Here is a 13,827-nt window from a genome sequence, read left to right on the forward strand (position 1 = left end):
CATTACCTCATAAAATAAATGAGGGATCAAAACTAGCAGAAACAGCCCATCTCCAACACCAGCAAGTCCTGGTGACCAGCAAGCTGGAAAACATTATATCCATACAAACTCCTTTCCTCTCTTGGTACATTATGCTAATAGCAATAAACAATACCTGGTTCATCAACAGTGCCTTCCGTTACAGGATTTCAGTGTTTTCCTTAGTTAGGCACAATCCCCTCAGTGAGTTAATTACTAAGGTCAAGGCACGTCTAAAAAAGCTTCATCTCAGCCAAATACTGCATGTAGTTTTACATCGGGGGATAATCAAGGAATAGCATTTTGTCCAATGCTAGCTGGGAAAGAGAAAGAAGTGATTGCTTGTTAGCAAGAGCTCCAGCAATTAATCCTGCTGATAAAATTGGATGTCACTTCTGCCCTGAATCTGGATAGTCTTATATCCCAACGCCATCACACCCACAACAGCTTGTGAGGCCTTGGACACAAGTCTAGAGCCAGCCAAATGTTCCATACAGAGGGGAAAACTTGGTGTGGATGGGACTGGCTTGAGCTCAGCCACATCCCAATGAGCAGAGTGACACCATCTCTGGTTATCACCAGGGTCATTAGCGATGAATCTCCTTCATTCCCTTGAAGGGTGGCTAAGAAATATTTGACACTTTTTTTCTCCTCAGCATAAATTGGGGATATTGTGGCTATTATTTTAGACTAGAGGGTCGTGTGTGCTGAGAGCAGTTCTTCATGCACTCATTTGGGGAGTACGAATGGTCTTTCCACAACTGCTTACGTTTCCTCAAAGGTACGAGCCATTTCCCCTTTGCTGGCTCCGTGACCAAGCTACAAACATCCTTTTTGTTTGTCTCTCCGGTGTGCACTGATCAAGTAATGAAACTGAGGCGCACACAATCTTCCAGGCTGCTATTACTGTGCAGGAGTGCTACAGCCATCAGTCAGTTTGATACGTGGCACAAACCTATTCTCAATGGTGTCTCAGTAATTCTGCTTATTCAGCTGGAGCAAAAAGGTATTCTGGCAACACGCTGGAACAAGCAGAGGAAACCAAAGGGAAAATGCAGCAGGCGGGGACTGGGCATGGAGCTGCTGGTTCCCCCTGCTCTGGCTCTCCCCGCAGCAGAAGTCTTGCTGCGTTTAGCAGATGCCTCTTTCTGCCCAGCTGGCCAGAAGGAGAGGTGTAGGGAAGCAATGGATAGCTGATGGAAGAGACATGAAATTTCACTAAGTCATATCCTGTAGCTGGGTTCACAAGAGGACTGGGTCTTTTTGTGAGCAGGAGTAGATTTTAGCACAGGAGAGGTAAAGACAGCTCTGGTTTCAGACTGTCTGCTACCTGGCTCTACACTTTGTTATTTTTACCATACTTATAGGGAGAGGCAATCTATTAAGCAACATGGCTATTACTCGTTAACAAAGATGCTGACTGAAGAGGATATATTTTAGATGAGGAACCCAAATCCATGTAAACCTTTCCCATGGCAACTAAAGTTGTCCATGTCAGTATGTGATAAGCAGGGGTGATTCTTCAACACAGGATAAAACTTTTCCACTGCTTTTGGCCCAGGATGCCCCTCCCAAACTCAGAGCTACCAAGACTCACTCGTTGACTAGCAGCAAAACTGACTCCTTCCTCCTGGGTCCTAAACCTAAGCCTCCCATTTTTACAGCACACCATGATGTTTTCTCCCTGTCTCTCTCTACCAGAGACATCTATGCAGCTTCTTCTGCTGTCTCAGAGCCCAGCTCTGCCCAAACTGTAGCACCTCTCCCCACCACAGCCCCCTGCAAGTTGCCACGTGAGCCATACATCAGCCATGGCTCTGTCATGTAAAACACCCGGGAGTGAAACAGCTTGAGCTTTCAGGTTATCAGGAGTTAATATATATAAAAACAAGAGAGCAAAGGTCTGGTTTATACCAGACCTTGCTTTATAGCAAGTCTTAAATGTGTATGCATGCTGATGTGGTGTTTGGACTTTTCCTATGTTTCCTAATGCCAATGGTTGCATATGTTTGGGAGGGTGCGGCTCTGCAAGAGCCAAAGATAATTCTCCAGTGTGTGTACTTATATAAATAAGTGTGGATGCACGTAACTGGGCCAGAGCCTGCCTGCCTGGAGAGCAGGCGGCAGGAAACTCTCCGAGGCCAGCTCCCGAGCTGCAGCTGCATGCTCTGATCCTGGAGCCCTGCACCCCAGGTCTGGGTCTCTGCACAGAGAAGTGACCAGCAAATCTGCATCCCCACCTGCTACAGCTTGTTTTGTCGAAGCTTCGGCAATGCCAACTAGAAGAGTTCAGCCACTCCCTTCCTCTTTTTCATAAGAGGAATGACAGGCAATGATATACAGAGTTTCTCAGATCTCCTGATGAACTTGGCAGCCTTCAGTCGCTGCTTCTTCTGTGCTTGAAAGAGCCTAAACCTCTTCCATTTTTTGAGCAGAGGCTTCCCTGGGCTCAGCGGAAGACAGTGCCGCCTCCTCTCATAGTCCCATCCATGGACAGATAGGTACAGAGAAACCTTTTTCTTCCTGACCCAGAACAGCCTTTTCAATTTTTTATGTTTATTTTTGTACTCTAGCTATTCCACCATAGCTACAAAAGTCCTTTCAGTAGCATAGCTTCTATTTAAGATTACAGATAAAATAACTTATTGAAGAGGAGAAAAGCCGTCTCAAGCTTTCTGAGCCCTCTCTCTAATATACGCTTCTGGTTTTAATTTGCAAAGGCAAGCTTGAAAATCTACAATGCAGCACATACATATTTTACTGCCAAGCTTACATTTTTTCCCCTTGATGATTCAGCACTGAAAGAAGCAAGCTGCTGCGATTAACCCTAACCCAGACAATAGAGCTCAACAGCTACTTCCAGTGCCATGGCTTGGCCAGTTGCCTGTTCAAGAGCAAAGCCAGCAGGAGCCTTGTGCACTTGAGGATATGGAATAAGCCCGAGGGCCAGTCTTAAATTCGAAATATCTAAATCATTCAGTGAGGCTTACACAATTGCATTGTAATGACTGACAGATCGAACAAGATTAGATAATTTATCTTGCACGGACCAGCACACCCCCTACCAGCTTTCTGGGTTTCTTACAATACGGTTTTAAACTGGAAGACATATGTATTCATTTTAGTCTGTTTATAGTCAAAACCTCTACTTTTCCAAACAAAGCATTTCAGTTTCTGATCATATTAGCATTACTCTCCTTGTGGTTCTACACGGTTCATCGAGTCAGTCTTTGCAATGATAATCTGCCTTGTAACGCTAAAAAGACAAAACTTCCTATCAGCGGTAATATGTAAACACTGCTGGGCCGTACCGTTTTGAAAAAACGTTGCAACAACACCGGCAAATGGCGAAGCCCAGCCTGCCTCCAGAGCTAGCTCCCAGCTACAGCACGAGAACAAGAGCAGGACAAGATCCATTACAGAATACTGTAACGGATCAGAATCGCCAGGAAAAGGGTGCAGGAGGGGTGGAGAAGTAGGGGGACTAGTGGCAGAGGAATGAGGCAGTTGAGTAGCTTGGCTAGGGGGAAAACTGTCGGGCAGAAAGTCCAGGAGAGAAGGCAGCTACACATCTAAGGCATACGTGCAAGGGCAGAAGTGGAGAAGATCCCCAGCCACAGAGAATGAATTCCAGGAAAACTGGAGGAGAGAGGAGTGATTGCAAAAAGCAGCCCACGTGGTTAACTCCTTTTTCTGGATACATCAAAGCTTTTGTGAGTAGAGGACAGAATTCCTGTTACTAATCTTCCATTCCAGCAATTGCTGTAACTGCCCCAGGGGAGTGATGTGTTTGCAAAGGGGCAGAAGCAGTATGCAGGAGCCCAAAGTGCAGGCAGTGAGACAAGCCCTGTTTTAGTCCTGCTCCCTCACATGAAGAAGCCTGCAAGCACCTGAAAGAGATTAATGCCTGATCTGACTTCAGTTTGCAGGGCAAGATCACAGCAGGAAGACACAAGCCGGTATTCGTTATTAATCACCCTTCTTTCTAACCCACCTGCTGCCTGGCATTCAGTTAAACACGTTTTTTTATTGAATTACTGAAGGTGTTCCCACAGCGATGGGACACTGCAGTCAGCTCTTCCAGGACTGTTTCTCTCACAGGACTGGTCTGGGACCTGTGAGAAGATGCCAAAGCTTTCCCACAGGTGATGGGAATTCACACAACCTGCAGGCCACAGGTGAAAATCTGTGCAGATGCACACCGAGACCTGCCACTCGGCAACGGCTCAAAGCCAGCCCCAGTGGTGGCCAACAATTCTCCCTTGTTTCTAATTGTCCAGATGCAACTCAAACAACGCTGCAGTTGGAGGAGCCGAAAAGAACTGCGGAAGAGTATTGCTGTCTGCCTGTCCCCACCGCCTGTGTCGGTGCCTCTAGTGACAGGATGCCTGGTGCCACCCCAGCTGGGTCTCTGGCCACTAAGTGCTGCTCCAGGGAGTCCTCCCAGCTGAAAACCCTGAACAGAAGCATAATCCCAAAACAAAAAACTCTAAGTGACCTTTTTTGGCTTCATCTGAGATGTTTTTCCAGTTGTGAGGGGAAAACCTACCAGTTAGGAAAACAAAACACAAGGAAACAACAAAGATGACGATGACAGCAAAATGGCCCAGGAGTTGCCAAATTGGCTGAAGACTTGCTGGGCTGCACATGTGGCTGGGCTGCTGCTGAACATGCACTCGCTGTGCTCCAAGATGATCTGGAGACATACAGAGATGATCTCTCAGTGTGTAGCCAACAAAAGAAGGAGAAATCAGCTCAGACCTGGGAAATGCTGGCATTAAAACAAGAAGGAGCAGGAAGGTGGAATAGGTCAGGGAATCTCTACAACTATCATCAAGGATCAAATTTTTGTCAGGGAGACTGGAGAAGGGTGAAACCACTTGTTAGGCTGGTAATCTGGAGCTGTGATGCCTCCATAGCTTTATTTTGTGACCATACACTGTCTATAGCTCACTTCCCACTGTCTAAGGATGCAGTACTCTCCAAGTGCTTTGGCCAACAGCTTACCACAAAGTCAGAAGCTTACCTTTCAGTAAGTTCAACTGCGTTGAATGCCATGGGACAGAGTCTCACATCTGAAAAATTGAGGTTTTTATCTCTGGTGCCACAACCCTTCCTAAACATTTGCCAAAACATCATTCTATCCTCTTTAAACACAGTCTGCAGCCCCCTAGCATAACTCTGTCTTTTCATTAGTTTAGACATATGAGAACTGTTGTAATTAATATCACATCTGGTTCTTCTGTCGGTAGCTGAGTTTTAGCCAAATGTGGTATTTTTATGTTATAAAAGATTCACAGGTAATTCAACAGCCCTGACTTAAATCCTTGCCTTAATCTCATATTGTCTCCTAGATAAGGGTGTCCTGTTATAACGCTGTAAAACTGAAATAGTGCCAATTAGATCAATGGAGTGACAACAGGATAAACAAAAGGATTGAAATTTCAGTTTTATTTCTGCAATGGGCAGAGCAACCCTAAGTCCTTAAACTCCATAGACCTGTGACAGCTGTGTCCAACTGCGAGAGTGACTGTCCAAACAAGATTCAGCAGTCATAAAAGCCCCGAGTCCTAAAAGCCCAGCAGAGAGTCCAGGATGTGGCCCACCAGCCTCAAACATCATGTTCACAAGACAGGTGACTTCTGCACTGTACCCTCCATACTCAGCCCCTCCTCAGATAATGGCACCTGTGACATTTATCCAACATTTGGTCCAGGCTTGAGGAGGGGATGGCTCTCACGTGGACTGGGCAGCCCAAAGGGGAGCACGGTAGCTGTCAGCCAGCCAGCACCCCAAAACAACCACTAACTGACTGTGTGAAGGGAAAGGCCATGTCTAGAAGTGTTAAAGAGGATCAACCATTAGCGTTACTAGGTCTTGCTAAAAGCCTAGCTGAGCCTTAGGGCAATGAGGGTTTTGTTCAAGTTTTGACTTCGATGTATTTACACACCCACACTTTTAAAATGTCTGAACAAGTATTCTGAAGAAAGCTTTGCCTTCAGATTAAAATAACGCATAAACTATTTCAGCAGTAAAAGGATATACCTGTGTATTATATTTTCAATATAAACTTACTTTCCCCACCTAAGTGGCTGTTTCTGATCTCATTTCCCATGTTAAATGCAGCTGAAGATCAGTGTTGCTAAAATGATAATTGTGTTGAAATACTAGAGCCAGTGGCGGGAATCCAGAGCAGCTCACATGACTTGGTGATGACAACTGGCTTTACAAGAGCTGGAATTTCTCATCTTGTGAGCATGCACGATGTAGACGCTAGTTCTGCATTTTTTTGTTTTGACAAGAGTTGAACACATCCAGCTCGGGTATAGCAGGCGAGATTCCCACAGCTTGGGCTTTCCCACACGTGGCAGCACAGTACTGCGTCCACACTTGCTGCCGGCGCCTGCCCGTGGCAGCCAGGGCAGGATGAGGGACCCAGCTGGCACCAGTGGCCCCGGGGCAGAGGAGCAGACCCCAGCCCACTGCCAGGTCACCCAGTGCAGTCACACAGCACTAGCACCGCGGTAGCTGGAGAGGCTCTGCCCGAGTGCGTGCACACAGACAGGGGTTTCACCAGGAAACAAGCACTAGAAATGGCCGCAGCAGGGGAACTCATATGCTCAGGTCCCGTGCAGCTGGGGCCAGCGTGAAGCTCATGGAAGGAAATGGCTTTTCCCTTTTACTTAGCAAAACCCATGGCACACTATGGAGATGGGAACAGCAGAGAAGGAGCGGGGAAAGGTAAACCATCTATATGTGAAGCCACTTTTTCTGTCCGTCTGACTTTCCAGAAGAGAATCAGTTTTATTCAATACCATAGCTTAGAGAGGAGCCAGTGCCACAAAATCTGTTCTGGGCTCCAGAAATACAGTACCTGTCCCCTGCCTCCCATCCTGGTGGTTTCTCCCTCCCCAGCTCTCTTCCTTATACCTCCCCACTCCCTCCCATCTCCAGCAGTCAAACTTGGAGACCCTCAGCGTGGGCCAATGGTTGGCTCAGGAGCGGAGTGAGCCGGGATGATGGGAAACAGCAAGGTGCTTGGGAGAGGAGGAGGCCCACAGATGCCAGCCAGGGCTACCCCGCGAGCTGCGCTCCAGCCGCTCTCCCATCTCCGCAGCTTCAGCTCTAACAGCTCCGGCCCTCCGCCGTGACCCGGGGCGGGCCAGCCACGGACCCGAGACACCTTTCAAATGCGCAGAGAGAGGGCCGGGCTGGCAAAGCCTCAGGCATTCCTCCTGCCTTTAAACTCAGTCCAGCCCCGGAGCCTCCCCAGAAGCCGTCTGTACGAGCTGAGGAGCCCACACGGTGGCACCACAGACGGCGGCGCGGCCCCGAGCCGGCCGCGGAGGCAGCGCTGCAGCGCCCGGTGCCCCCTGCCGCCCGGAGCGGCACCCGGGCAGCGGCACGCGCTGGGGTGTTGCCTCCCCGCTCACCCCGTAAACCCTCGGGGGGTTCGCACACCCGCTTGAGCACTGGCGTACCTCCGCCCCAGAAGCCCCTAATAAAGGGGTCGCTGAAGACGAGTGATTAGCAGAAGTTTTATTGCTGTTATTTCGCAGCCTTAGCCTGACGCCTGTTGCAAGGAAAGTCACCTGCTTTTACTATTTCAAGGCATGTGACTTCAGCCTGCTTCTACTTTGTTCTCATTTTTCTTGTCAGTGATGGTAAAGTGCTGCATTTAACTAATTACGACTGGAATACATCAGTCAGCAGCAGGGACATGCACAACCCAGATAAAACAAGAACCGGTGCTATTAGCTCCCTCCACCAAAGGCTGGGCACCTTTCAGGGGAAACATGCTAAGCTGTACTTTTCTCACCCGAACTAGAGGCTAAGAGGCCAGTAAAACTCATCAGGGTCTGGAAGTGCTTCCTCACAATGGGGCAATGTAGCATCTTATCACTGGGGGAGGGAGAGAGTGGCTTACTGGCTCCCCAAGGATACAGGGCACAGCAGGGGAGAAGGGATCTGCCCTCACTCAGCGCCATGGTTCCAGCTGCTGCTCAAAAAGTTCCTCACAGTGTGTGTGATGCCTGTGCCATATTGTGGGGCTGGTTGACAGTAACCATCCTCTTATTTTACTAAACAGAAAAGCACAAAGCATTTTGTAAAGATCTTGGTATTGTTAGCCATGGTTCATTTTGGTTTCTTATTTAAAAAGAAAAATGAGTCACAGCAGAGCAATCTCACTGAGAAGGCCAGGCAGCCTGCAGAAACCAGCTCTAACCTTGCTGTGAGTCAGCCAGTGGCACTGGTTCTGCTGCCCTTCTTTCCTGCATGAGCAGCTCCAGGCTGGTCTCCTCCTGCAGGGCACTGCAGGTCTGGCCACCGAGATCTGCACAAGGGATCTCAAAACAGGGGAGAATCTCCCACTGCTACAGCTGACAACATAACCTACCACCCCAGATGTTGAGAGGAGACCCCCGCAAGTTCCCCTCACGAACATGTTCAGCACCATAACCCCCTTTCTTTCCATGTGGCCTGACATGACCTTATCTCCCCTTGAGAAATCTGGCTAGTCTCTCAATGTCCAAGCTGCTACTTTATTCCCTGATCCAACATCCCTCCAGTGTGAAGTGTGCCCCTTCCTCACATTGCATACTGTGTAGTGATGTTGGCAGCTCAATTTTCCTACCACTGGCCATCCCTCTAGGGCCACATTCAGCAGTCTAGTCCCACCACATGCAAGGTGTATTTCCATTGCTGCCTTTCCTCAAGCCCTCCCCTAAAGACAGCACAGTTGCTGACACACACAAAACATTCTGCCACAGAAGAGTTACCCCTCAATGATCCTTATGTTTGTGGTCGCCAGGATTAATACCCCATGGCAAAACTTTGATCAGCTGGGAACTGGAGCAGAATCATACCTCATGGAGAAAGGGCATGCTGTAAACCACACAGCCTCTTCCTGTAATTGGCTGTAAATAGTCTACAACACTTCTCTTTGTGCAGCTTCATCCAAAAATAAAATCTCTTCAGGCTGTGGTAGACCTCCCTTTGATGTTCGTAGGAAGAGCACTCTCAAATTATATGCAGTACATGGCACATGGACTGCACTGTGTAGCAGTTCGATGCCAGTGACAGTCTACGGCTTATATTTAAGCAACGAAATATAGCTGAACTTCCTTGGGTAACATTAAGGTCAGTTTCAGGTTAACTTACCCCTTCCTGTGTTCCTATAAAATAAATATTTTTCTGAATCATTTTGAGCTTGAACCCTCTGAAAATAGTTTTCCTGGAATAGACCTTGTCACTACACTGGAATTCACCACTCCACTGTCCCCACATAAATGAAATCTGAGTTAAGTCCACTTGATTAAAAACACCACGTATTTTTAAAAGGTACTGTTAATATTTTTTTTATTAGTCAGCTGGTTACTGAACGAAAAGCTTTCAATTCATTTAGCAGCATGTTCCTATCTAACCTTTATTCTAATGGGTAAATTCTGCTTTTCCAGCCAATCAACTCATACAAATTCCATATTGCTTATAGTAAGCTAAAACACACCCTACAGCTGTCAGATCCTAATAAATCTTCTCATATTTTGGACTTGAAATAAATGACCTAAAGCTAAACGTAAGGAGAAGATTTTTTCTTAAGCAGAAAAGCACACAGAAGGTCAAAAGTTCATTTTCATGCAATCTGACTACCACATTCCTAGAAGACAAGGCCAGAGATGGGGTGAATCCTCTGCATTCCCCACAACAGCGAGGGGGATCCTACCAACCGGGAACTCTGTAAACTGACAGAAAGACACATCTACATGTGGCCTTAAAAGACGGTGATGGGGAAACATTACGTTCCCTTACATCCCAGACTTGTTTTTCTGTTGCAGAGCCACACCACCGCTTGCCTGCCCTTCCACACTTCCCAGGCACAACCCCAGTTTCATTACTGGCAATCTGCAGATTTCCAAAGAGCTGATCCCCTCGTCCCAAGGGGAGGGTGACAGCTCCTGCCTCCCTCACCTCGAAGCTGGAGGACTTTATTCTGTTCCTCTCCAAGAGAAGGAAGGAGAGAAGGGGGGCTTTTGGGGTGGTTAGCCTTACCTAGGGTCTCCTGGCCGGTTTCACAGCGGGGCGCTGGCTCGATGGCCCTAAGCAGCCCGCCGAGGAGGAGCAAGAGCCTCAGGACCATGCTGGAGCCCCTTGCGCAGGCAGCACAGTGATGTGGCACTCACCGCCTGATGGAGCGGCTCCTCTGCTCGGAGCCTCAGCGAGGCTCTGGCTCTCCAAGCTGCAGAGGAAATCAGTGCACTGCAAGGGCATGCCCACGTCTCGCAGTATATGCAGTCCAGGCATCAGATTTCAGCTAGCATTTGAGCTTGGAAAGCAAAAGGCTTTGAGACAGAGAGGGAGGAGGAATGAGCTCCCCCTCCCCTCTGCCTCCCGAGCGTCTCCCTGTTGCAGCTTGGTTTACAATTTCATAAACAGTTTGAGCAAAGCAGGGTCCCTGCAGCGCTGCGCCTGCCTGCTCCTCAGGCACGGGTCCACCACCTTTGGTCTTCATGCAGCAGTTTTCCTAAGGGACATGGGAGCTTCGTTAAAGAGTGTCTCGCTGAAGCCAAGAGCGACTGCCTGGAGAGAGCAGGGGGAAAAGAGACAGAGAAAAGCAAACAATCGAAAGCAACTTTCCTCCCGAAGAATGGTATTTCATAACCCACTTAACTGCAAATTTCAAACACAACACGACGGTAAAGGGACTCTAGCTGCAACCTCTCCAGAACAGTGAGAATGGGAACCCACAAAATAGCCACGAGGATCCATTTCCACATGCTCCTCCCGGGCATTTTACCTAAGACAAGACTCAGTTTACAGAAGCAAACTTGGAGGGATACTAGTTTTTTCTGTCTATACTTAAAAAAAATAACTTCACAAAAATATAGATAAGACCCCAGAACAGCAATACAGGCTTTAACCGGATGGTAAATCTATATTAAGTTTGCCTTAAATTGATTTTTTTTTTTTTAGTTTTTTTTTGTTTGGTTTTGGTTTTTTTCCAGAGAAATAGGTGTTGTATGTTTTTATCCCTAGGCAACAGATATGGTGGAGAAGCTTGCTTTAGGTAGGATGTGAACTCCTCATTTCTTACTTACACATCAAAAAAAATATCCTGTATCGTGGGAAAAGGAAATTTTCTTAAAAAATCTAGACCAAAACAGACCAAAGCATCCTATCTTTCCAGGCAGTGCATGCTCCTTTGAGGACAGATACCTGCTTACACATTAGAGCAGAGAATCTGTGCTTGCAGTTGGAGCACACTGGCTCCTGCTGATCACTATCAGAGAGATCAGTGGGGAGTTATGGTGCTATATGATAATGTAATCAAATAAACCTCCCCTATAGGGAAACACACTAAAGAGGCTGACAGGGCAGGAGAAAGCTGTATGCATCTTAAAAAGCAATTGATGTCTCATCATATTTGGAAGGATTGGGAAGCTCAGCAGTAAAGTATGTCCTCTGCTGCCAGGCTCTGCAAGGGAGGGCGGCTTTTCTTGCCTGCAGGATTTCCTACTAGATCTGGAGACTGCAGAGTCTGCCCTAGGAGTAAACAACACCAAAGCCCGTCAGGGTTCAAAGAACAAACTTCCAAGGACAAGAATATTATTTAGCTGCCTTTTTTCTCCCCTGATGACACAGCAACATGTCCCGACTCTTGAAAAAATAGACAGTACCAACACAGCTCTGAAAGTGTGGTCTCCAAGGGCAGGGGTGCCTCACCTTCTGTCCAGATCCCCGGCAGCCTGCAGTGGGCTGCTCTGAATAGCAATCTGCCACATTCATACCTGATGTGCTCAGGTACAGCCGAGTGGGTCGGAGCCCAAGGCTTGCTGTGTGCCCAGGCTGTGCCTTTTGTGTTACAGGGAAAGAATGAGGGTGCCAGATCTAACCTAAGTGATGTGGCTAACTTCCTTACAGCAAAAAAGGCTGCAGACATTATAGCTACAAACAGAAGCTGGCCCCCAGTCCTTGGAAATGCTGATGTCTGTCTTGTAATTTTCTGCAGCCCTTATGAGTATGGAGAGACATCTCTCCCATACATCCCAATGCTTTTTGAGGTGAGCTCTGCTGCAGGACTAATCCTTCAGTAGCTGTAATCCCATCAGCTTTCCCCTTTTCTGTCTTTTTCTTATTGGCATTTTTGGTTTCTGCCTGTGATTTCTCGCCTGATTTCCCATCCTTCAGCCTAGGCACTATATCCTCGAGAGTGTCTCCTGCCCTGCACTGCACTTCAGGCCACCAGCCCCAGTTCAGATGCTTCATACTTTAGGACCACATATTTTAAAATACCAGCAAATGTAAGCCCACTTTACCACAGTCCCCCGAAACATTTTGCAAACCACTGACACCTGCTTTCACCTGACACCTGCTTTCACCAGCACTATTAGCCCTGCTGTGATACTCCACATTCATACTGTGCTCCATACTTTATCGCAAATACTAATGAGACAAAGTCCCATCACACTGGTAATACTGATTTGGTGTCATTTCGGCATGTCCATTCGTTATTTCCCTGAAATAAATGATTGTGGTACACATTATATAATTTCTTGTTCTTAAGATTATTGTATCCATCTAATATTATTTGTAGCTTGTCTATGCATTGATTTCCACACACATTCCCCAGTTCAACCAGCCTTTGGGACATTATATCATATTCATCAGGATCAAATGGAGACAGTATTTTCTCTGCCTTGCATAAGGCAGTACAACCTCATGATTAACTTGGATGAGCTCTGGAACAAAAAGAACATTGTGTTTCATCATCATAGCAATATGCTCAGCCTAATTGGCCTTGCCAAGGGTCAGGACTCCTTGGCCTCAGTGCAGGCTTCCCAGGACCAGAACTACCACCTTTACACATGGCTGCAACATGGTACCCTCACTCCTGCGGGTCACCTTGGGTTTCTTTATGACATTGTCTAGAGCTACAGAATAGCTTTAAGGGGCCGTCTCAGGCGACAGGAGCAGAGCTCTAGCCACTCTTTGTGCTTCAAGGCTATATCCTGCCCCACACCATAATGGTGCACACCAGGTTGCCTAGGAGCCCTTTAAAGCTCTAGTCTTTCCCTTTTGATTTTTCTTGGCTTCCTTAAAGGATGAAAACTATTGGACAGGAGGATAGACAGAGGCTTTTGGCATTGCTGTCAGAGATTAGCCATACCTGAGGTTTCTTCCAAACATGAGAATGGGTGAACTGGCCTGGCCAGTCAGTGACTGGAGAGACCTGGATGTGTTTATATTTCCCGAGTGAATACAATCCTATGTCCATGTGTGTGCATGTGTAGTTTGCTAGCAAACTTCAGTCTGGAGTAGCAGGCAAGTAAGAGAAGACTTGCATCTGGAAAGACTCAAGGTCTGAATCAGTGGCTGGGTAAGGGGCCCAGGGTGCAGACATGGCCTGAGATCTTGTGCTAGTATTTGAAAGACCTATGAATGTGAGCGTACATGTGAACCCAGAGAGTGGGAGCATGTGTGTTTTCACCAGTGAACCTCAATCCTGAGCAGCCAGAGAGGGGCAACAGGACTGGACTCTTTGTACTTACATTTATGCGAGTGCTGTTGGTAAAGGCAAGGCTCTTCTGGCATCGTGCATGTGCATGCTGCTGTGGGACTCATCCTCGCTGCTGGTTGAACCTGCAATTGGGAACAGCAGTAGCTGCACCCGCAGGCCTGGGACAGGCATCAGAGCACACCCAGGAAGGGGGAATCCCCAGGTCCCAATTGCCTGGATCTGGCACCCACAAATATCACATACTTAACAAGATCCATTGCACCAACTAAATAAAACCCTCAATATCTGGCATC

General features: G+C 47.5%; 1 protein-coding gene across 1 annotated transcript in view; it reads right to left on the reverse strand.

Moving 5' to 3' along the window:
* The window catches only part of CPZ (carboxypeptidase Z), a 35,795-nt gene extending 25,639 nt beyond the window's left edge, over nt 1-10,156 (reverse strand). The window contains exon 1 of the mRNA XM_059817959.1: nt 10,069-10,156. Coding sequence (XP_059673942.1) covers nt 10,069-10,156 — 88 coding nt within the window. The remainder of the gene's footprint in view (nt 1-10,068) is intronic.
* Between the last annotated feature and the right edge of the window lie 3,671 nt (nt 10,157-13,827).

The sequence above is a fragment of the Gavia stellata genome, chromosome 5 (genome assembly GCF_030936135.1).
Source record: "Gavia stellata isolate bGavSte3 chromosome 5, bGavSte3.hap2, whole genome shotgun sequence".
NCBI lineage: Eukaryota > Metazoa > Chordata > Aves > Gaviiformes > Gaviidae > Gavia > Gavia stellata.